At 31.4% G+C, this 26,614-nt stretch overlaps 1 protein-coding gene across 1 annotated transcript in view; it reads right to left on the bottom strand.

Annotated features, from left to right (window-relative positions):
- Positions 1 to 26,614, bottom strand: part of LOC125072401 (neuropeptides capa receptor-like) — a 71,009-nt gene that overhangs the window by 9,057 nt on the left and 35,338 nt on the right. The window contains exons 2-5 of the mRNA XM_047683027.1: positions 22,556 to 22,646; positions 19,643 to 19,842; positions 2,887 to 3,028; positions 1,020 to 1,123 (exon numbers count right to left, since the gene is read on the bottom strand). Of these exons, the coding sequence (XP_047538983.1) occupies positions 1,020 to 1,123; positions 2,887 to 3,028; positions 19,643 to 19,842; positions 22,556 to 22,646 (537 nt within the window). The remainder of the gene's footprint in view (positions 1 to 1,019; positions 1,124 to 2,886; positions 3,029 to 19,642; positions 19,843 to 22,555; positions 22,647 to 26,614) is intronic.

Below are 26,614 nucleotides of genomic sequence, written 5' to 3'. Positions count from 1 at the left end.
ACATCTTAAAAAATCTTTTAACTAATTTTTGTATTGGAAATTGAAGCCATAGTTCACCACACTGGCCCAGGGTTTTTTGTATAACGTGTGTCCGTCGGTTCGAATTTTTGCCTTGCCGACTCTTGAAGGCTTCACAATTAGACAAAGAGGTAACATTTGTTTTTTTTTATTTGTAGGGCTAATCTCCGGAACTATTGAACCAATTCTAAAAATGTTTTTACTGGTAAATTATACCTGGTATATAGTACGATAGGGTAAATAATATATTTTTATCATATTAGTTTCTTTATTAATAAATTACACCCGTACGAAGCCAGGGCGGGTCGCAAGTGATTTATATATTTTTTATCTATAATAGAAATACAAATAATTATTCGAAAATAAAACGATGGCAATTTTGAAACGTGATACGTTTCCAAATTTGGCACGTGACAAGATGAATTGCAAGCAGATGGAAGTCGCGGTTTCAGCTACTATTTCATACATTTATTTCCATTTTTTGTCGTTTTGAAAATAACCCTGGATATATATATATATAATAAACAGGCAAAGAAAAACAAATATAAAATTTATGATAGCTGTTTTGAAATCACAGACAGACACTTTAATTTAGTTTAATTGTATGGATTCCGGTATACGTTGGACAATTTAAAGCTTTGGTAAATATTTATTCGACTACAAATCATTTGAATTACACTCACAATGTGAATAGCAATATTAACCTCAATACGATGAATTTGTTTTTATTTGATACTTATTCAAATTTTAAAAGTTTCATTCAAGTATTATTTTTTTCATCTTATTTTCATCTCGGGTGAGTTTAAATTAAGTATATATGTTTTTAAATGTTGATAAGTTGATAAGTGTTGCAGTCGATAAATCAGTATTATGGAGTAATGTGCTACTGTATTGTTTGATTTGATATCAATCCGCAACAAATATTTGATAGTAACAGTTGCTATGCTATAACCGTAACAGCACTATTGTATATTATATAGATTTTCCATTAATAAACTTACCCAGCATCCGAACAACCGCCTTTCTTGACTTCGCCTGTCTTGATTCACCGTGCACATGATCTTTGAACAGCCCTTGCTTCGCCTTTGAGCTCACTCGAGTTGACCTTGTGTAAGAAGAAGCGCATTAAATAAATTACGTTGATCGATTTTTACTTATTTCGAGGTCTCCTTTTAACGAAATGTGTCTCGTGTAATGGTTTTTCTTCTCTTGATATATCACCTTTTGAGACGACTACTTTCTGTGACAAATTAAATAACATCGTGCTGGATAAAAACAATCTCAATGTCCAAGGAAAACTATACATTTGACTAGTTCTCGGTCGCAGCTTTGTTCGCATTTAAGGGGTTGGCCTATGTCTATGTCCTTCTTTGGAGTTTAAGTTTGCTTTATACAAATTTCACCAAATTCCGTTCCGTGTTTGACCGTGATAGAACAACAGCAGACAGAGAGAATTACTTTCGCATTTATAATATGAGTATGGTCTTTATTATTTAGATAGTAGTAGATAGACATTTTCTTGTCTATGGATAGATTATACAAAAGATACCTATTCATGCTTGAATCAATAATATGATTGTCTACACTTTGTTGCGGTCTTACTATTTTTCCATTTTTTATATATTTCTCAATAAGAATTGTTTTAGCTCTTATTTTTTATATGCCACATTACGGAACGAATACGTCTTGTGATCTCGTTTTTTATCCAATAAATAAAATATAAGTAAAACTTCTTCTTTAACTTTCATTATGTGACTCGCCGACGGAACATAATATTTTTGATAGTTATATTTAATTTGGTTGAAAGTACTCGGACAAAACATAAAAATATCGTTTTGGTATCTAATATTCTCAGCTGTTCAGATTTAACAGCCACTCAGGACTATTAAACAAAAGTGGTTTATGGCTGTCCTGAACGTTTCATAGAACAAATAACAGGGAATATGCTGCGGTTCGGGACGTAACGAACCCATTAATTATGTTGCCAACATCCAATCATTATGAATTTGTTGTATGATATCTATATACTAATTTTAGTGAACACAGATCTGTAATAACATAATTAGTATTAGATTTATATTTTATATAAATATATATTATCTGTGTATTTATGTATCTGTCATCAGTGACAAACATGACGAAAGCGCGGGAAAATAAGATATATATAAAAATTAGCGCGCGGTGAAAATGGTGTGTGTGATATTTAAATATAATAACTATTTAATGTAACTTGTAAATCGACCTTACATATGAACATTTAGACATACACTACTACGTGAAGCAATAACTTTGTACCCCTTTTTTACCAAAAAGACGCAGACGGAGGTGTACGAAATTTGGTACTCTTAATGTTTATGTGGAGAAGTACTGCAGGCAACTAATATTAAAAAAATATATGTTTTAGAAATACATGAACATAACAAAAAAAAAAAACATTGCATTACTATACGTTTAACATATACCGTTATTTACATAATATTTAATATACACGTTCATCTACATACTGTCAATGACAACACATGTCATGTTATGTTATGTTATGTTAATTTTTTTATCGTAGGTAGGTATCGTCCAGTTGAGCCTCATTTTCCCTACGAATCTTTCGAATCAATGCATCTTATATTTTATTAGTAATTAATTATGATCGAGTTTCGACCAATGGTCGACCTCTAGTTAATACTTTCTACGGAAAATTCTTTAAAAAAATAACAAAAAGTTTTTTGTTAAACCCTGTTTAACTTCTACCTTGACCCTAAACAATAAAGATTAAGAGAAGATAAGAGAAGTTTGCCATGATGATAAAAATAACTATGTAATTAAATTTGTTTGAATTTTTAACTATAAAATATATGTTTAAAATGTACGTACCGGATATGTATTCCCATAGTTATATACAAACAAAGTATTAGAATAGCTGGCACGAAGAAGAAGAAGATGCTGCTGATCTCGAGAAGGGGAGATGACGCCGTTAGTGTGCAGAAGGCGGAATCCAAGGACAAATTGCCGGAATCTAAAAAAATAAAACTTTAGATTTGGAGAATGTAACAATAAAAACATTAAAATACAAAAGGAATATATCATTTAAATAAATTACTTAATAGAGCGCTATTCACATTCAAGGGTATATGTGTTGATGCTTGTTACATGAGACGACGACGCCGTTGGGGAATTGCTGATGCTGTTAACCGCCAGTTCCACGGGCGACACAGAGCAACGAGTCCTCATCAGCAAAATAGTTTTCGTAATTAATTATAAATGAATATTAATCATTCAACATCTGAACTTAACATAGTTCAGTATTGTCTCAAATTAGTGTAAGTTTAGTTTAATTAAAGTCATTATGTAATCTTTGGTTTTTTAAAGTCCTACGGCTGTAGAAAATGTAATTCGTTTTATGCATATTCGCGACTTGTTTTCCTTTTGAGTCTGTATATACCTCCTCCATCATATTGTTACCGTGAATCTGTTGTGAACGTACACAAATATTAAAACGTCTATATATTTTTTTATTTCTAAAAGCTTTTATTTTATTTTATTATTTAACTTATGTGAGTACGTACGGGTCAAATCTTGCAACTCAATTAAGAAGCAGATGTCTTTAACTGGTTGAACTAAAACCTTAAATCTTATCTTAAATCATCATCATCATCCTCCTATGATTTTTTGATATTTTGTTTCTCTTAGCGCGATATGACAAATTGTTTAGTGAATTTTATCGTCACAGAGTGACATGAAAACTGCACGACGAATTTGCTCGCTAAGTCGCCAATTAGTCAAGTCACTCGAAATAAAAAATTCACACCTTATCTTTTTATTAAATTAATAACAAACCAAAAAGAAGAACGTACAAACGGCGGGAAACTACTTTATTTTATGCTATGTAGAGATGTTTATTTAAATTATGAATGTTAAATGCAGGGTATTTATAATATTTTATTGTAATTAATTAATTATTTACATACAATTAAAAACTATTTTGAACTAGAAATATTAATGTTTCAAATTAACTTTTTTTTATTCATTGTTATTTCCACTGGCGTGTTGATTGCTAGTGCGGAAGAATAATACCGTACTGGTCTTGTTGACCGAAGGTTGTTTTTCATGATGACTTCGCTGTAATGGTTTATTGCTGGTTTATTATTGGATGTATGCTGTGATTGACACAAAAGTCTGAAAATTGCTTGAAATTCAGCTGATGTCATTTAGTTAGCAATATGTAAAGATATACACAAATATTAAAAGATTTTATATATGATTCTGAAAGCTGTAATAAATAATTGCTTTATTTTATTATTGACTTGCATTTGCATAAACTATATTATTACCGGAAAATCCTTCGAAAATTGTATCACGTGACCATAAAATCTATCGATGTTTTGAGTGCAGAATTGAGTAAAGTTGTAAACATTATTGGGTTAGTTTATGATTATTATAATATATTCAATGGGAAAATATTGTAGCTATAAGTCGTTTCTGATTTGAGCGAATAAGTTTATTACTAAAACTAGCAGCCCGTCACAAATTCGTACGGGTGAAATAAGTTTTTTTTTTAAGCGATCAGATCAGATCAGCTTCAAGTATGTGATTCGATTTAAACAACCCAGTCCAACGCACACAGACAAAAAATATTAAAATCGATCACATCACACACACGGTAGATTTATTTATTAAAGATTATAATGGTGATAAGTTTGAAAGCGCGAAAAACAGATAACCCATTTATTAATAAGGTATACTAGTTGATACCAGGGGCATTAACGTTTAACACTGGTGGAAAAGGGTTGAATCAGATCGTATTAAATATTTCGCTTTTCTAATAAATAGTCCCTTGTAGCTCGCTATCTTTCGACAAGGAATAAAATTGATATCTATTGGAGTCTATATTGGAGCCTGGTAGCTGGACTGGAGTTCTAAACGTATTTATTTTATTGAATTGGTAAAGTTTATTTTGAAGAAATACTCGATAACTATTTATGTTATTTGTGTTCGTGTATCATCTGTACTTACGTCATTTTTCATAGAATTAAAACATGGTAATGCTATGTTTGTTTTCAAACAATTGACTTTAATAACAAAAACACTTTTATAAATTTATTTCGCTCTCATCATAAATTATTGGTTTCGTGGTTGTTTTTTTACAGAACAGATATATTCTATCTCTAATGTTTCATATTATGAATATTAATAGAGAGTTTAATTTTCTTATTTCAATGTATTAAAAACAAAATTGAATTTATACTCGTTCAATAAATTCCCATGAATTACGAATTATTATTTTATAAGTAATATCCAAATACCAAGATCAAGTTGGCAATTATAATCAGTAAAGAGTTTGTTTTGGGAACCGTAACAGTCAGTAATAAATTTATTTGCAAATACTTTAATTATTTTAATTTGGTACATGAGCTCACTCGCACCATAATTAAAAGTAATTTGGCAACGAAGGCTGCTTGTTTAATTTAATGAAATAAAAATATATTTGATTAATTGGGGTGGCGAAGATATACTCAAAAAACATACCATTCGTGCGCTTCCAATAATAACTTAACAAATTTCCAATAGCAATGAAATTAAAACGCAACTATTACGGAGCAATACTGAACTCAAATAAAAAAGAATTTAAATCAGTTAAAAACAAAAAAATATATAATAAAAACTTACGTATATCTCAATATTCATAAAAGACTATTAATATAATTGAGAATCTTCTACTCTTATTATACAAAAAGTTCACTTAAATATAATGTTATGAGATATATGTATTTGTTGTTTATTTATTTTGTTATATGCTAGATTATTACGAATTTGGATCTATATCTTTATTCCTTATTTTATAAGACTTCGTACCGCGCTCGGTTTCGTTCTCCTTTTTTGCAGGCGTTAGTAGGGGGTTGTTGTAGCAGGGTAAGTAGTAACGCTCAATTTTTTCATAGAAAACCAGTGTTTTTTGATAATAAAATTTCGACCTATTAATCCTATATTAAGTGCTATATTACAAGAACCACGCAATTGTTTGAACAGGTAAAGAAAATTCGTGGTTTTTTGTTACAACTTTTAAAATAATTTAACTGTTTCATTAATACATATTTTGGAATATGAAATTCGAAAAAAAATCATATCTGCTTACGTATTATTTTATATTTCTAATTTTGTATAAGAAAACATCCACATGGGGCAAGTTGTAACATTACACAAATAAATCGCCTTCAAAAATTAGTCTTCGACCGAAGGTCTCACCACAAATACAAGCTAATTGGATTCAGCATTAAAGAAACTTCCCAATTGTAACAGATGCACTTGAAAAGGTTTTCTAAGAGAAACATGAACAGTACTGTTACAAAGAACCATATAGTAGATGATGTCAGATGAATGGTTTGTTTCGCTTGTGATGAAAATTATGGTAATTCTAAAAAAGAAGAATTATGATATCATGTAAAATACGCGACAGGAGACACGATCTCATTTATATGCTGTATTTGTAATTCAGATTTCAAATTTAGATTCACTGTTTACATTATGTTGCTATGATTGTTAAAAGTCAGTTATAGATGGTTGCTAACGTGATGTGACAGAAATAATAACTGGAAAACTTGTTGAATATTCTGTAACTGTTATTGTTAAGACTACAAGAGGTCACATAAAAAATGCTAGATACTTTTGAATTTTGAAGAAGAAAGTTTGATAAACTTGAGTAAGTTCAGTTTTCTATTGTTATTTCTCTAAAGCAGTTACAACTAGCCATGAGTATGGGGTAAGTTGTAACACGTGGCATAATTTTTGGAATTCCTTTCAAATAATTATACCCACGATTTAGAAAGGCTAGTCATATAATTAATCTTACAAGTCATGTTTGTACAATTAAGAAATATTGTGTAGTTACCTTTTCGCATAATTTTTTCCCAAAAAATGCAACAAAAAGCCCCCGCGCTAAAAGCGAACGTGTATGCAAAATTACATCTTGATCCTGAGTAGTTAAGACGTCAAAGCGTCAAACGTACAATTTATAATATTTGGTAAGATCATTACATCTGTCTGGAAACATACGGTTCTTTGTGCAGATGCTAGTACATGAAGCCTTAGATTTAACTTACTACTAGATAACCGACTCGCTAAAGTTTTTTAATTTAAAATCTAAACTTGGTGAAGAAATTTTCTATGTTATACCTACATTAATTCTGATGTTGAAGATATTAATTCCATGAATGCGAAGACCTAAAGTTAATTCTTGGAGTTATAGTGAGAGTAAAGTATTTAATCTTTAAGACCAAAGTGGTAATTTTCTACAAATGTATTTCTTAATTATTGGTCGAATGTGGAGCATGCTGGTGCTCTAATTATCGCGATCCAATTGGCTGATTCTTTTATATTTCGGTCTCTAAGCTAAGAAGATTAAAACACGGACATCTTTTTTATAATTTTTATAGCCGAACGGCGCCGTAAGAAAAATAACCATTCCTTAACATTTAGAACTGAGGTTTAATGTCTTATCACTTACTGGAATATGTATACTTAAAGCATAAAGATAGATTGATAATCTTGTACTTGATTTTAAAATTAAAAACATTATAATTGCAATTTTTTTATTTTTTTTCAGATCTGTAATTTAGACCCAAAAAACTGGATAATTCATTATGTTTGCAAAATAATCTAAGAATTTTGTGAATCCCTAACATTTTAATATTATAAAAAACATTTTTTATATATATTTTTTATGTATATGTTCCTATCCCCAAAAACCACTTTTTCTGTGGCATGTCACACATTCTCAAACAAATGTTTGATTAAGCGTTGTATTAATTTTATATTATAGTTAAAAAAAAAGCTACACCTTATTCTTAAGAATAAGTCGTGAAATAGCAGCAAAACAAATTTAAATGCAATACAAGCATACAAATTATATCGAGATATATAACACACACACGGAATCTGAAATGGTACTGGGTTTAAGGCTACTCTTAACCAGTGTTTGCGGTTAACCGGGGCAAGCACCTGAGAATTTTCAAGTGCTTCATTTGGGTTGAACAGTTCATCTCGTGTTAAGCATTAAGGCAAAAATCATGCAACCCGCGTTTTATTGTAAAGAAGGGTTTGATAAATTATGCGATTCAACTATATCATAGAAACATATTATTGTTCAGGATAAACCTGTGTTTATCTAAGACCCTGTCATACCAAGATCCAGAACTGTTTTATAGGAATCGTGTATTCTTTGGGTTAAATATCATAGTAAGCATTCTATAAAGTACAAACAAGCCGAGATGGCTCAGTGATAAGAACACGAGAATCTTAAGGGGAGATTGCAGGCTCAAACCCAGACAGAAAGGAATCAAAAGCAGCTTTCATGTTCTTAATTTATGTTGTAACATTACAATAAAACTTAAAAATCTGAAGAAAATCTGTCACACGTGCAACTATCGACCCGCATTGAATCTGGAAAAACTCTAAACTCTTTAATAGAAGAGAAGTCTTTAGCTTAGTTTTGGGACATTTATTACTTTAAATTTGTATTTTTAGGCATAATTAAGGACATAAAAAAATAATTCAATGCCAAAATTTATTGAATAAGTGTAAATGATACGATAATTTTAAAAACCTAGATTTGTAAGAAATCGTTACCTTTTCACAAGTCAACACGAAGAAAAAAACAAGAAGCCTCACAAAGAAATCAAGCTGAGAGTCTTGTTACATTTGCGTATAAGTGTAAATATCGTTTAAAGTAGAGACAACCTTTTCTGAATGCGCTTTAGAGTAACAGGAGAATTGTTGCTACATTTATCACTCCGTTTCAAAATTTGCTCCTGTCTCGTAAACGCTATAGCATTGTGGTTCATACTAATTAAGGGAACACTAAATTGCTTAGGTTATATGTGTGATATAGAATAAGACAAATATCTTAGTGATATTATCTTTAACAGAGATTTCTCTCGATTTTGAGAGAAAAACTCATAGGTATAGTGGATTATTTGTAATATAATTTATTAGTCATTTATTCTGCTGTGTCGTGTATGATTTAAGAATAAATTCGAAAGTCAATGCACAACTAGAGTGTAAAATATCCGAATGTGATATGCGACATTAATAATTACAACATTAGAAATGTAAGAATAAGGGTCGCCGCACTCAAGCCACTGACCTGGTCCTGTATTTTTCATACATTTTTTGGACTCGCCGATTGTAGCGCCAACCATGTGCGGTGAGACGCTTACGTTTTAAATGGCGTATTACCGTCACGATTACATTTCACGAGTGAGGTACGAAATGTATCCTTACAGCATCGCACTGCTGAAGACAATTCCGGTAGTTCAAAAACATTCCATTTAACCTCGATAACCTACTTTCCTGATTTACTAATGGTTTTTACTAATAAGGTTGAATACGTTGAATTGTTATAGCGGCAACAGAAATACATACGGTTCATGAGATACAGTCTGGTGAGAAACGGACAGACGGACGGACGGACAGCGGTGTCTTAGTAATAAGGGTCCGTTTTACCATTTGGGTACGGAACACTAAAAATGAACTCAAATCTGATAAAATTGTTGATAGACTTTTTTATTTTATTAAGGTCCTGAAAGGAAATTACAGTGGTAATTGTATTAAAATCAGCCATTCGTGTGTTTATCAGAGTGAAAGAAAATTTGATAACAAATATATATATATATATATATATATATATATATATATATATTTGTTATCAAATTCATTAGAAAATTAATGATAAAATGAATGATGATGAAAAATAATCAATTTATTAGAAAGTTTAGAAAATTTTTAAATATTAGAAAGTTTGATAACAATTATATATATATTTGTTACCAAATTTTCTTCAAGTTTTCTAAGAAATAGTTTATAATTCTCGTAATATTTGCTCGTCTGCCTTATATTTATAAATGAATAAGAAAAATGTTCACCAAATTCTTTCCCTAATAATATTTCAATTTTAGATGATAAAATAATTAAATAAATTCTTGTGTTTTCGTCCGAATACATTTGGAATGTGAATAAGGATGGATACGTTTATCTTTATTGGCAATTGAATCGTTTTGTGCAGAAATATACTAAGCCACAGAAGCACTAATAAAAGTTTCAACGGCCGTAAAAGCCCAGCAGTGAGTCATATAAAGGCTTATATTTTAGTAGTACTTATTTAACATATATGATTTAACAGGGCTAATATAAAAATAATTTTCCCTTTTCAAACTAATAACTTAGACAACCATGTGTTTTGCGTTTATACATTCCTGCACTCAGCCCAATTGTGTGCTTAAAGTCTCAAAGTAACACTGAAAAATCTTCGAGGCATCCAAGATTAAAAATCTCAATCGCAAGCAATTATGTTATTAATTACTCTTTAATAATATATTACTATTACTTTAAAAATAATTAACGTTTTACACTTATATTGAAATTTGGCAAAATTACAAATACGTAGCAAATCTTACCTATTGAATCAAATGCTTAGTAAAACAATTCACATCGAACTTGCATAGAAATATCTCAACACCTTGATAGAAACTATGACAAGCGAATTGAATTAACGACAGCGTATTCCTGTAACGCGAAGTTTCTTGAACGTTTGCCAAGTAATATGTAATGGTTGAAATCTTCTGACGCATCGTTAGCTGGTGGAAAGTTACATGGTAACCCGAGTTATTCGCAATACAATGTCATGATTAAATGGCAAAGATTTAAATACTTATTTTATTTATCGACGGTTTATAATTTCAGTAGCTAAATAAACTTTTTTTAAAGCATAGTTAGGCGGACTGGCAAATGGGCTATCTGATGGTGAAAGTAAGTGATCACCTTAGATATTGGCGTCGTAAGAAATTTTAACGATTCCTTATATCGCCAAAGCGCCAACGACCTCACGAACGTAGATGTGTTGTCCTTGTACACTTGTCATTTATCTTTCAACACTAGAACACAGAAATCCTAAGTATTGCTGCCACCTACTCGGATATATGATTATTATGAATTGCTCAATATTGGGTTATAGGCGCTCACTTCTTTCATTACGCCCCCTCCATTATGAATTGGTGGATCCACTAGTAGAACTATTTTGTCAAACACATACAGGAAAACATCCTAAAAAAGTTCTTACGGTGTTTTCCTTGAACACCGAGTATTTAAATTATGATTGAGATGCGATTTTATTTTAAATTATGATATCGGTTGGCGGACGATCAAATGGGCCGCCTGATGATAAGTGGTCACCACCACCCATAGACAACGACGCTGTAAGAAATATTAACCATTCCTTACATCACCAATGCGCCACCAACCTTGGGAACTATGTCCCTTGTGCCTTTAGTTACACTGGCTCACTCATCTTTCAAACCGGAACACAACGATACTGAGTAGCTGCTGTTTGGCCGTAGAATATCGGATGATTGGGTGATACTTAGACGGGCCTGCACAAAGCCCTACCGCCTCCAACTCATGACACTCCAAGCTTGCCACTCGCAAACTGCATGGACATCTTAATTATTCTATGCTATCATTTTCACATTAAAATATTATTACTCATGACTCGTTTCAGTTCAAAGATTATACTTTGAATAACTTCGACTGCTGGAATACAGATCCAAATATTTCATATTTCGAATCCGTATTCGATATCACGGATTCACGGATTGTACCTGACTAGAATTCAGGGTTGTTATCTGAATTCCCCTCTACCTAATTTTATTTAACTAGCTTCGTATGTCTACATAGTATAGAATAAAGTAGCTTCCCGCCGTCTGTATGCTTAGATTTTATACACTACGCGACGGATTTCTTCGCGACGAATTTCGAAATCTATGACTGGTTTTGTTTCGATTTCATTTCATTGTAAACTGCAAGTTACTTATCTACATTTGGCCCCAACTTAATTGAACCTCTTTTAAATGAAATTGTTAATATCAAATAGTATATTCAGTAGTCATTAGTTCAGTTAGAATTGGAGTATGACGAAAACAATTTACTTGTATTTGTTAAGGTTTTTCCCTTTTTTTTTATACAGCCGTAATACCGCACTGCAGTAACTTTTTTCCGCTCTCTAAAATTAATTCTTTGTTAAGCCATACCAATATAATAAAGATCAAGAATTCCCTTTCATTTTCTGCATATCTACGACTGGAGCTCTTCAAAATGAGACTATAACTGATTTTTTATAGTCAGCCGTCGTCCCATAATCACTGGGACAAAAATCGGCTCACGCTATTAATATATAAGAAGATGATTGAAGAGCAAGGTTTGTATGTATAATAAGCTTATAATAGTAGAGAAACGCCATGAATTTCAACTTTCCTAGCCGGAAAAAACAAAGGTTTTTCTTTTCATGTTTATTTTTTTATCTAAATGATATATTTAGACACTTAGTTTACCCGTCTGAAGAGACGGTAGCTAGTATTTAATAAAATTTAAACAAACCCAATGAAAAACGAACTATAATATATACAATATATTAGTTAAATTAAAGTGGTAAAAATTAAATTCGACCTTTTAGTTTGTCTAAATTATCTTTAAAATAAAGTATACAACTTGATGGATTTATATAATTCATTTATACTAGTAATAAAACTTACAGGATGAGTTTATTCAAGGTAATACTTTTAAAAGCGTATCGATTTGTTACTAAGTGACGGTCCGTAGGAAGTTAATGTACTCTTTGGTAACGGTCACGCTGATAGACCACTCATACGGAGGGTCGTAAATATATTTTGTCATTTGTATTTTATCTGTATGTCATATAAAGTTCGTGGAAAGGTAAAGGTAGACAATCATATTCATTAGGAGATACACGTAGTTTACCTTGCGAGATTGGGCCAGACCAATAAATATGCCTTGTGGAAACCCCCTGTGCGGAGATAAGTGTTCCGCACTGACTTATTAAGGAAAAAAGAGATTACGATTATTCGATTACGTTAAAAAAATATAAATATATATTTGGCAAAAATAAAGGTTCCCTTAATATTATGTTACATAATAATTCTGTGTGGATCTTAAGAAATAATTCTAACATTATTGTTAGTATTTTTTCAAACAAATAAATCCACATTCAGGTGCCATTTTTTTTTATAGTTTATCTAATCTCAATGATAAATTTCATAGAATAAATACTTTGTATTATGAAAGCTAATACACGAACTACTCTTATAATAAACGTGTTGTTACTAGATAGAACTAGTTTTAGAAACTACTTTTATTTTCCAAAACAAATAAAATAAATCTAATTCTAATATCGAAAAATAAATAAGAAGTATTTTAACCTAAAAAGAATATAGCATAAGAATATAAATATCAAGGGATTGATTTAATAAAAAACAAAGGAATAACGTATGTTTGCCGATAAAGACGAATTGAATGACAGCGGAGTAAAATGTCAAAAACCAATTATGATATTGGTATTGAAATTACACTTTGATGAGAGTTACAATTGATATAATCTATATTACTTACGTCAAAGTTGAGGACTACTAATAAAATAAATTGTTATGGGCGTAGCTTGAAACGAGGCGCACGATAGGAATGAAAGACATTTTATTTTCATGAATGACAGACGGGTAAGAAATTGCAATATCTAATATTAAATAGGTATCGTCCGCTCATAGGGATAGTCACTTTTGCTTTCTTATGCAAATCTTAGTTTTACGTATTCCGTGTGACTTCCTCGATGTTTAAAAGGATTTCATTTCCGCAAATCCATATTGAATGTCATAGATTATTCAAGTCCTCGACCACATCGCGTCAATTCGACGTGTTTATTTGACTGTTATCCCATTGTAGTTGGAATAGGCTATATATTTTATTCCAACTCTTTTTTATGTACCTATAACCGATATTTTAAAATACTAGCATGAACACACACGCATATAATATCCAAAATTTAGTTTAGTTCTTGTAAAGACAAAATGTGTGTGAGCCAAAGACGTTTCATCAGCCACGTTCCAGTTTCATTCACATTCTTATATCCCTGTAAATGAAACACCTAAACATGTATTTTATTTTTTATTCAGTGTGTTGTTATTTTTGTCAGTAGTTAGGGCTTTTCGTTTTTCTTGTTCATCAACACACTTTTTTTTTAAACTTCTGCATTTATTTAGATATATTGCGTAAATGAAAATACCTATATGTTTTGTTTACCGATTTACTCACCTAGCGAAATTTAAATATTCAATTTGTTTTCGAAAATTTCAACGCATTGTTGTTCAATGTTTAGGAAATGTAGAGAAAGTTACTACAATTTCATGTAAATATGTAAATTGCTTCCTTCTTCTTTTAAAATTCAAAATATGACTTATCTATTTATCTTATTTTTTTCATCTGATTTAATTTTTATGCAAAAGTCTCTCGATGGTAGGTATGAATAAAAACATTGACTAGATTCTACTAAATAACAGTAATGGAGTAAGCCTTAATAAAATCCTTAGCTAGCGAAAGAGTTTGAATCGAATAAAGAGGATTGAGAGTTTAATTTAACTCGCTTCACTTCAGGTAGATTGTTATGGCCCATTAAAATCATCAATAGCAGAAGTTCTTTAAGTTTTTGTAAAATTGAAACTGTAATAATATTTAATTAAATGTGTGTTTTATTGTTCCGGACAGTATAGGGAAATCTAATGCTTATTTCACAATGAAATATAATCTACTGGATGAAAACCCGGCTTTGCAAGGATAAAATAAATAAAACTAAACAAATATAAATATAAAAACGACCGTACCTTGAAATAATTATTTGGAACACACTTTCACTACGCACCCGTAAAAGTCAAACATGGCCGCCCGTTGAACTGTCATGTCATTGAATTTCATGGATTTAATATTGAAATATCTCAATTATAATTTTGGGCATAGATGTTGTCGTCTGAAAAATTATAATTATATAACGATGTTTATTTGTGGATAGTTTTCGATAGGGTATATCGCAGACCTATACGAAAATATTAATATAGATGGTTTATATAGATACAGGGTTACAGTTTACGTCAATCGTATCCTAAATATAAGTAAAAATGACACTGAAGATTGTATTTAAAATATTTTATAAGTGTATAGCAGCTAGAAAAATATTTAATTGATGGCGAGTTGCAAATTATAACTCGGACAGTATGTGGAAAGCTAATAGAATTTATAAATAAAATCAACACTTTTCGCAGATACAGGATTACGGGTTACTGTTAATTATTTTTATAGAATCGACGAAACGCACATAGGATTACTGTTCCGTGTGCCCGTTGGCCTGTCAGTTAAATGTCACATAACGAGGGAGCTAAAATTCTGCAAGCTCTTTTATTACTGGTGACAACACACCAAAATAGAAATATCAAAATATATTTTATTCAAGTAGGCTTCTGAATCCTCATTTTACAGAACTATGTTAAAAAAGCTACTATCGGTTCTGAATGTTTTCAATTCAACATTTTTCACTTTTTTTATATTTTGTCAATTATTTTATTGCCCTTTTATTCATTATTTTTTTTCGTTAGCAGCCTGTAAATTTCCCACTGCTGGGCTATGGCCTCCTCTCCCTTTGAGGAGAAGGTTTGGAGCATATTCTACCACGCTGATCCAATGTTGATTCATTAATTCCATTGAATTCCATTGAATACACATGTGGTAGAATTTCGTTGAAATTAGACACATGCAGGTTTTCTCACGATGTTTTCCTTCACCGCCGAGCACGAGATGAATTATAAACACAAATTAAGCACATGAAAATTCAGTGGTGCCTGCCTGGTTTTGAGCCCGAAATCGGTTAAGATGCACGCGTTCTAACCACTGGGCCATCTGGGCCTTTTTATTACTTTTATTATTTATCTCATTAATATTTTAAAGTTGTTTAGCGGTATTGAAGGAGAGTTTTATCGGTAGCATAACAAGCTTACTAGCTTTTTGCAGTTTAATAAAAATGTAAACTGTATTTGGTCGCATAATATAATATTGTGCAATTTCAAGGGGAATCCGGAAGAGGGGCGCGGTACGCACATGAACTACCAAATATATAAACAGGATCGACGCGTAGAAGCAGTATTAATTGTGTTAATTTGCTTTGTGCATATTACGTATCATTTAAGTTCGAATTGAGTTAAACTAAAGCAACATGATATGATCCTATTACAATTGAATGAATTCATTGAATTAGTAATAATAAACAAACCTTAGATTTACGTGTTATATACAATTACTAATATCTCTACAATAGTACTATAGTATGCGCTAAAAACTTTTTGTATATATTTCTTTTTGTGCATCAATAATGTGGAAATTACTGAACGTATCCATATAGATCAATAGCCATAGGGTTCGACGTAGGGGTTTTCAGGTATATTTAATGTCCAGCGAAGCAGAAAATAATAAAAATGGTCATTTTTTGTCAAATCCATGAATACTTACACGGTGGTACGGATTTATTTAGGGGTAGGTACCACCTACTCATCATAAATTCTACCGCCAAGCAATAATACCTAGTATTGTGTCTTCCGGTTTGAAGGGGGAGTGAGCCAGTCTAACTAAAAGGCACAAGGCACACAGTGGCGTAGCTAGGTGGGTAAGGGCCCCGGTGCATAGAAAAAGAATCGGGCCCTCGCCCCCTCCTTAACGTATATTGGCATTCAAAATTATAGATAGTAATAAGAATAGGATACAGGATACAGTGAGTTGAACATATCGTTAGTAAATTAAATCCATACTTCATCTCTATTCAAAGCTCTTTTCATAGCTTAGGTTAGAGGCCCCCCAGAGCTCAGGGGCCCTGATCCACTGCACCACCTGGCCCTACGATAGCTACGCCACTGAAGGCATATTATATACAAGCCCATTTATCAGTCCGCCTACCGATACCACAGAAAAAAAAGAATCTCTGCCAATTATATCATGTCAAACTTCTTTATTTATTTTTAATCTCCCTGTGATTGGAATATTGGTTTTATATCAATTCGAGTTTGTTAAACATCGTGAACACTGCTAATTTAACATCGCTTATGATACCTTGTTATGTAATCGAATAAATATATTACCTACTTCTTTTTTAATGTACGTGAAATAATTTAAAGCTTATTTTTAAGTATGTTAATTTTAACTCAGACTTACTTTAATATATTTACGTCGGGTGTGGTTGGATATTTTTTTCATATTTTTATTTTAGCTGTTGGATTCGTCCGCTTCGATGTATGTTTGTGGTAAAAAGATATTTCTGTGTTTTTCCAAGGAAGGGCGTTAATGTAACATTGTTTTAAAATTAAATATAATATTAATTCTATTTCCATAGTAAGTAATAAGGTTTTATTAATCTACTTGATAAAATTAACAACATAGTACTGTGATGATTTTTATTTATGTTATTCTGATTTAGAGATGGTAACACTGTTGGCCACTGTTGTTGTTAATCACGATCGAGCTAAGCTGACCTATTGGATGATCGCGCACATTTTGATGTGACAGAAGGAAGGAAGGAAAAAAAGAGGAAGGCAGACTGGTGTCAGACTGGGAGCTCAACGGGGCTATCTTAAAACGAAGGCTGATTGTACAACTTGGATAATTGTGCCGATTAAACCTTTGTTAAAATAAAAGTATTTACATCTAATTGAACTGAGTTTGGATTTACGAAAGTACTATACGATCTATTGCAGAAACTAGAACATGTTATCGGAGTATATTGGAGTATAAATTATACTTTATTCATGTAGGCTTTTAAAAGTACTTTTGTTTTCTAAAGCTAAATATAAAGATAAAATACAAGAGTTAAATTGATCTCTTGATATAATTTCTTCATAAAATCTAAAAATTTATCTTAAGTAGGTAATTTCGTTAAATATACATAGTATTATATCTTACAGAATATTACTTTGAGGTAACGCGACAAGTATTGAAACTGTTTTCCTGCTGCTAAATTGAGCTGTCCGGCCTATTATAAACGGGGGATACATAAAGGATTATATTATATTCAGAAGGTTTTTCACAGAGGTAGGTGTTATGTAATGTAGCGTTTATAATTTTGTAAAAATTAAAAGCAAAATTCCACAGATATTTTTTTAACTTTGCCTATTATAGATAAGGTTTATTTTTCATCAAAATAATATATTTATGACAAAAAGGCGTTAAAATGTCTTTTATATTTTGTACATAGTTAAACGAATTAATACAGTTAGATTATGTAATTCTTTTTCTGAAAAAGCCTTCTTACTGTCTTCCTTATTTCGATAAAATCTTAATATCGTACCCGGGCTAGCTTTATTTTAAATTTAATTCTGTAACATTACTATTCAATATTTCTTCAACCTACTTGAATAAAGTAGATTTTTATCGGAATCTATAAAAATGGTTTTACGAAAAATATATTTTCAATGGTCACGTATTACCTAGTATAACTAAAATATAATTAAAATGCCTGCAACCTCAGCTTGTAAATAACTTAATCTCATGCCATCTATATTTCGAAAGTTAGACAGATAATTAATGAGCCAAGATGACACAACAGATTAAATTTATCACGATTAATTAATGCAAAAAGTTCGAAATCGCGGTGTATACGCCCGGTTTTTAAGGACTCTATTTATTCTTGCAATTCATTGCTTCTTTTAAAGGAAGGCAGAAAAAACGTCTCTTCATTAATCTGCAATGGCGTGGTGTGACATAAGTTTAGATTTTCGATTGTCTTTTTAAAAATTGTATGCTTTAAAGAGATATTAGATAAAGTATGTTTCTAAACGAAACTCGTAAAAAGAAGTTATAAGGACGTTCTAATTTCAAATATTATCGATATGATTAAAAGAGAAAATATATAGAAATTATGAAGAAAAATTTGATGCGCCGGTTACACAGTTAGTTGGTTAGTATTAGCAAATGATAATAAAGCTCTGTGTATACTGCTGTTCCGCTTTGATGTAATCATGAAAACGTGATCACACATTACTTAAATAATTATACAGAGTGATTTATAAGCATAATATTATGTTTCCTTAATATTATATCATATTGCAATTAAGTCTTCAAGATACTTGCCTTTTCAAATAAATAATATATATAAATTTATACATATATATATATATATAAGTACATATTTAATTTTTAACTATAAAAACCTTGATGACGTGATCCCTAGCGTACTAGGGAATACGTCACCAATCAATTTCAATCGTTATTCTTTCTTAAAAATGGTACTACATGCGACCTAAGTTTGCCGATCTGAATTTAGCCACGAGTGCTTTAGAAGCAGCGAGTGGGGTGCAGCTATAGACTTAAGGTAAGATGCCAATAGTTACATTTATTTAAATAATCGATTAATGATATTTTCACAGTATAAAATCATTAAGGCCAACTTAGATGGCATGAATTGTAAAATCAAATACTTCGACTACCTAAAAAAAATCACACTTCACTCTAATAACACACGATTTATAAATGTTATTCTCGGCTTATAATTTTATATTTTCTGTAGTTCTATTTTTAAAATTTTGTTTTTTTTTTGTACTTTTTATGAACAGTCCCGAGGTTTTCATTTGGTTTAATAGAAAAAGTTTGCATACTTATTAAAAATTTTAATTCGAAAGAAATCCTGAATGTTGACGCTGTTTATGAGTCCATCCATGTATATACATTATAATAATATAATATGAAAAAGTAAATTAAAATTTCTTACTCGGAGGGTAATCTCGATAGCTGATGTCACTGTAGAGAGCGAAGGGCGATGCGCTGATGAAGGCCAGCATCCACAGGATCACGATGATGCGAGACGCCCGAGTGAGACCCGCCATCGCATAAAGATGTAGAGGATGACAGATAGCCAAGTACCGTTCCAGAGAGAAAGCTGATATTGTCAGAACCGATACGTATGTTGCCCTATAGAAAAATAAATACAATATTAGTAATTGTAATAAATATTTTAATAAAGTGTAATCTATTAAATTGTCGCAATATTTTTTTTACTATTATAAAAAATAGAAAACGATATTAAGAACATTGCCATAGTTAAAATATACTATAATAAAAATGGTAACATTTATTCGACCAAAAACATTACTGTTCATTTGAAAACATGCATATATAAATATATATCCTATTCCAACGGAAGTAGGAAAAAAGATAAACAAACCTTAGATTTAGGTATTTCATGCGATTTGCTGTTCTGTTCTGCTGCTATATTGTGCACTACTAAGAGTTCATGATTAATATATCTTTATTTATAATACAAAACTATTACACTTAACTACTTATTTCCTTTAATTTTCCAAAATTCCGATAACAGTTTCGTCGAATTTCAAAACGCCATTTTTTCGCAAATCCATAGAGAATATTATAGATTTTATTCAAGCCAATGATATCGCGCCAATTTGCTGTCAAATGTTGTTTATTTAGCTTTTATCCTCTTATGGTTGGAATAGAGTATATATGTTTTCAATGATTAATAACCTCCCCTCTCCCTATTTAACTCTCCCTATTTATATAGGCATAATACATACGACCTCATTGATAATTGCCACTGAATTTTATTTATTTATAACCCCTTATTATAAATCTTACAAATTCAAATAAATATAGTTTCAGGAACTTTTAGTGGTTAAGAACAAAAATGTCGTATCGATCATAACAAGAGTATAAAATTCGACTAATAAATATATTTTTAACTTCAAAGAGTTCGCATTACGTTTTAAATAAACGATAAATTTGATATTCAGACCACGTATGCGAGTTCTTATACGTATTTTATTTTTATATGACATTGTTAAACTTTGAACAAGTTTAATGTATTTACGTGAAAGCATATTACCGATTACACCCAAGAATAGATTTATTTTTGAGTCATTTATTATATTAACTTCAAAGCCTTTTTATGTTTATGACAGACTCCATCATGGCGACGGTGAATAGACGTTGTGATCCGCAATAGAATGTAAATGGATCTTTACTAATGATATGGTCGCTATCATTTTACAATTTTAATGTCAAGAAGAAAGTATGTGTATGGTTTATCGACTTTTCGTTTTAAAATATCATTTGTTTCAACAAATTAATGGAATAAATATAGTACTATAGACTTAAGGTAGGCTAATGCTTAAAATAAATATATATCTTTTAATTATAATTAAAGAACTATGAATACATTTTATGTTGCTCTGATATATAAGAAGCAATTTTATTTTAAGAGTTACTTTCTCAACTATCGAATACACTCGGGTGTAATTTGAATAATAAAATGATAAGTGTACTTTATTTCTCGTAGTTTATATAAGAACGTCATAATTATAAAAATTGGTTTGAGTCGTAGTCATAGTTTTATTGTCAAAATTTGTCCACAGGTTAAAGATTGGAATTCAGGTAATTTTAACTGACAAGGTTAACGTCGTATTGCTACAGTCATCCGACCACCCATTTAACAGCGAACGATCTTTTTGGTTGCATGTAATTTGGAATCGGTGATATCATCTAAAGTTTTCATTAGATTGATATAAGTATGATATAGTAACAAGAATAAGAGCATTCAGTTAAACCCAAGATTGTGTTTATTTTATTATTTAACACTAGCTGAAATTACGGCTTGTGAAATTTATAAATTCTATCTTCAGCACAAAAACGGTCATCGCCTCGACTCAAAAAAAAATCCTATGTCCTTTGATGGAACTCATACGATTCAGCGATTTAAGCGTGAATAGGTAATAAGAGTTACTTTTGCATTTATATTATTAGTATGGATTGAGGTGTGGAGGGGTATAAGAGTCCACATAAATATAACATTTTTCAATCAGCGTATACATTCGCTTTCTAGTACTGAAATAGTACTAAATGATAGTAACATTAAGCCTTTGATTGAATATAACTAAAAAAGTTAAATTACTGTATTCAAATAATTCAATTTAAAAATTTTAAGCGATTATAATTTCAAATTGGTAATAAGTCGATTTTTCAAACTGAAATATTGAAAGTGTGCTCAGACGATTCGAATCTCTTTCGATTAAAATCAACTTATGTGATTTCGGTTCTAGTGTCTCGTTAATATGGATCGTAAAATAGTAATCTAAACTTTTCTGACACTTGGATGCTAATGTACAAAAAATATTTGGTTGTCTCTCGTTTAGAATAGAATAGACGTAAGTGGTTCGTAAACACGTCAACGTCGGGGCTTATTCCATTATCTTGACATTTCAATGGTCCCTTTTAGAACTGTGAATTATTTTACCCTTCCAAGTAAAGGTTTCAGTCATTATTGAAGTATTTGTTTGGTGTTACCCTTATTTACATAATAATGAATTTAATAGACCTTCTGGGAATACATAAGCCTATTTGATAGATAATTAATATACATTTTTTTTCATGGTGGGCTGGTGAGCAAATGGGCCACCTGATGGTAAGTGATCACCAATGGCCATTGCCACCGTAAACATGTTTAATTATTCCCTACTCGCCAATACGCTACTGACCTTTGGAACTGAGGTGCTATATCCCTTGAACCTGTAGTTACACTGCCCAAAATAAAATCAAAATGTAGTCATTATATGAACTAAGATTCTTTGGCTACTTTTTGTTATTTAGGAATCCAAGAAATCGTACTACTTACGCTTCCGATATGAATGCTCGAAGTTTGCAGAAAACCAAACCCAAGCTGTAAGGATATTGGTGCCAGTATACTGCAAGATCGTTTGGAAGTCCTGGAACAATATAAAACATAATTATAATGATGAAAGATACAATTCACTTTAATGGTTTCTGCCTTTTCGTTATTATGCCCTCTCTCCGCCGCTTTTTGAACCCTAATAGGGGCATATATGAGCCGAGATGGCCCAGTGGTTAGAACGCGTGCATCTTAAGTGATTTCGGGTTCGAACCCAGGCAAGCACCACTGAATTTTCATGTGCAAAATTTGTGTTTATAATTCATCTCGTGCTCGGCGGCGAAGGAAAACATCGTAAGGAAACCTGCATGTAACTAATTTCAACAAAATTCTGCCACATGTGTATTCAACCAACCCGCAATGGAATATGCTCAAAACAAGTGGGAAAATTACAGGCTGCTTATGTATGTTATGTTATGGGGCATGTATATATTTTTATATAATAATAAGAAAAACACATTTATTTTATTAACGAAACTCCACGTGTGGACCAAATTGTCAATATGAATTAATAGTTTGATCAAAGCGATTGAGAAATAATTTCGATTGTATGTACTCATGTATAGGGCGACAGTACAATTTGGTATTAGTAAGTTTTTTTTTGTAGACGGTAATTAACGACTTGTTTGATTTGATATAATTGAAATATCATAATTCGATTCGAAACATACGGTCTGATTCTATAAATGCATCAATTACATTGAAAAAAGTAAAATAATTTTATGGTAACAAAAAATCATCATTCAAAGCCACTACTTGAACGAAGTAATTTAATCTATATGAAAACGAATTATATTATTCATACAACGATAAAATATAATGTGATTTGTTTGATAAATCTTAAAACAACTTTTTTCTGACATTATAAATACCTTTCTTCTGTAATTAGACAGCACTTAGTATTTATTTTTAGAATACTTAACAAACTCCTAATGTAATAATCAAACTTCGAATTAAATGATGCTTTTCAAAGTAACACAAATGATGTATTTATACAAAATTATCGTGACTCAAAAACATAATTTTAACGGCAAATAATTGGAACGTAGATAGTTTTAAAGTCTCAATACAAAGTTACCGAAATTGGTGACATAATTTAATTAAATGCTTCTAATTAGAAGCAGTGATTTATTAATAAAATTTGCCTTTTCAAGACTTTTACGACATAGACCAAATGCTGACATTATTAATTTCGGAGCCGAGTTTTTTGATTATGATATTAATATTATTTAATTGGCACGAAGTTATAACTACTTTTATATATTCTAGATTATCAGAAATTGTTTAAGAATTTGGATAATAACGGTAATTTTACTTTAATTAATAGCAGTTTAATGAAACATAAAATCAATTTATTGTTTATTCTATGCCTTAATTGTTTTTAATAGTACCTAATTTTTGTTGTTAAATGCAAATATTTTTATTTAAATAATAAAATTTGCTAGTATATTTAAATCTACAAGCGCTATCAGCTACCAGTCAATGAGTGGTTACGAAAATATTATCAAAAGTCTTTTGTAGCAGTAAAATCTCTCTCAGGTTTATTTAACAGAACCAGAACAGAACCCAATTTTGTTTTTTTATTCAATAGTTCTCTAGGTAATGGATATTGAGTCCTTAATAATGACTTTCGAGTCGGTATTACTTGAAGTTTAAGTGTATCTTGACGTTTTGAAATGGTTTAATTTAGTATACTAATTTACGCTATATACAGTGTTGAATAAACTTGGAACTTAGAACTTGCAATAGTACCTAGTACGTAATAGTGGTAATATTCATCGAACTTGAGTTGCTTAACATTGCTTTATATCATCATCATCATGTCAGCCGAAGGACGTCCACTGCTGGACATAGGCCTCCCCCAAAGATTGCCACAACGACCGGTCCTGTGCAGCCCGCAACCAGCGGCCTTCCCGCGACCTTCACCAGGTCGTCGGACCACCTTGTGGGAGGCCTACCCACGCTGCGTCTTCCGGTCCATGGTCGCCAATCGAGAACTCGTCGGCCCCATCGGCCATCGGTTCTTCGAGCAATATGCCCCGCCCACTGCCACTTGAGTGTGGCAATTCTTAGGGCTATGTCGGTGACCTTAGTTCTTCTGCGGATCTCCTCATTTCTGATTCGATCTCGCATAGAAACTCCGAGCATAGCCCTCTCCATTGCCCTTTGGGTGACCTTTTTTTTATGGTATAGGGGGCAAACGAGCAGGAGCAGGACCTTGAGCCTTCTTATGAGGCCCATTGTGAAGGACCACGTTTCAGAGCCGTAAGTCATCACTGGCAACACACACTGGTCAAAGACTTTTGTCTTGAGACCCTGCGGTATATGGGACGAGAAGATTTTTCGTAGCTTCCCGAACGCTGCCCAGCCGAGTTGGATTCGACGGTTGACCTCTTTTTCGAAGTTGGACTTACCTAATTGGATCCTTATGGTACGTGTACCTGCTTCTCCCTACAATCCAAACAACCAGAATGTGACAAAACTATAACGACGCGATTCATCCATCTTTAAAAAGTCTAAGGATTTATTTTTACTAAATGCTTTATATAGTATTTTTTTAATAACTTAGTGTTACTTCTTTCTAGTGTATACCTTGTATAATAATTAGTATTAAGCTAAATTGTTAATATGTTAAAATAAATCAATTAATTAAATAAAAAACAATTGAGCTGTACATAACTTACAAAAAATGCTTCATATTTCTTTGTTAATTTAACATATAATATCTTAACCTAAAATTATGTATTTTTTGTGATTACTTTTTATCAGAGCTTTCTTATGAAATGTGTAGGTCGGACAGATACATGGACCACCTTATGGTACGTGGTCACCAACGAATAAAGACATTGGCGCTGTAAGAAATATTAACCGATGTCATGGCTAATGCCCTACCAACTTTGAAAACTAAGATGACCTTTAAGTTACACTTGCTTACACAGTCTTTAAAACGGAACATGTCAATAATACACTATATACTAGTGTGTCTCACGTGAAACTTCGCGTTTATTCAACAGATTTTTACAAATTTCGAAACCTGTGACAGGTTTGTTTTGATTTAATTTCATTGTAAGCCGACGATGTCTGTTTGCGCGTTTTACATTTGTTTTTTTTATGTAGCCATAGCGCTGTCCTCTACCCGGCCAGTAACATTTTAAAATTAATTATATTTTAAATCGTAACAATTTAGTAAATTACACATCTACGGCCGGAGGTCTTCAAAATAAAATCATAACTGATTTTTTATGTGCAGCTATCGTCCCATATTAACTAGGACAAAAATTGGCTTACGCTATTAATATATAACATATTTGCATATAGATGAAGCAAACCAACTTGTAAATGGTTTTCATTTCGAGTTTATAAATGTAATACTTCGCCCAAGGGATTATGGATCTTCGTAACCGCAACCGAAACTATCGAATATCAGAAATACATATCTGTCCGAAGCCGTAATAGAATCCGATAAAAACATAAAAATAAAACGAACAATTCGTTTTAATTTTATTTTGCATACTTAAAGAATTGATTTCAAAGTTAATTATTTTTTTTTATAACAAATAATAGCCAAAGAAATAAAGTCAAATTGTTACATTGTAATTTTATTTTTCTAAAATTAATATTCGTTGCTGAAACAATCCGAAACTATCGGATAATCCGAAATCGGTATTCATATATTCGTATCCAGATTCGAAATTACTCATCCATAACATCCCTGCTTCTCCCTACAATCCAAACACCAGAATGTGACAAAACTATAACGACGCGATTCATCCATCTTTAAAAAATCTAAGGATTTCTTTTTACTAAATATTTAAGAATTTAGTTTTCTTTTCTTTTTTACTAACGTAATCTGTATATATTGAATTCTTACGTAGTCTGTGTAAGCATGGTGAAATATTATAGTTTACCTTTGTTGTTGTATAAAAATACTTTAAGTGGGTATGCTTTTACTGTAATTGGTTGTGTAACAAATAAGTAAAAAATAAATTACCAATTTTCTATCTA

Source organism: Vanessa atalanta, chromosome 21, assembly GCF_905147765.1.
Source record: "Vanessa atalanta chromosome 21, ilVanAtal1.2, whole genome shotgun sequence".
NCBI lineage: Eukaryota > Metazoa > Arthropoda > Insecta > Lepidoptera > Nymphalidae > Vanessa > Vanessa atalanta.
Note: the sequence above shows the minus strand (reverse complement) of the source record. Positions and strands in the feature narration are given on the sequence as shown.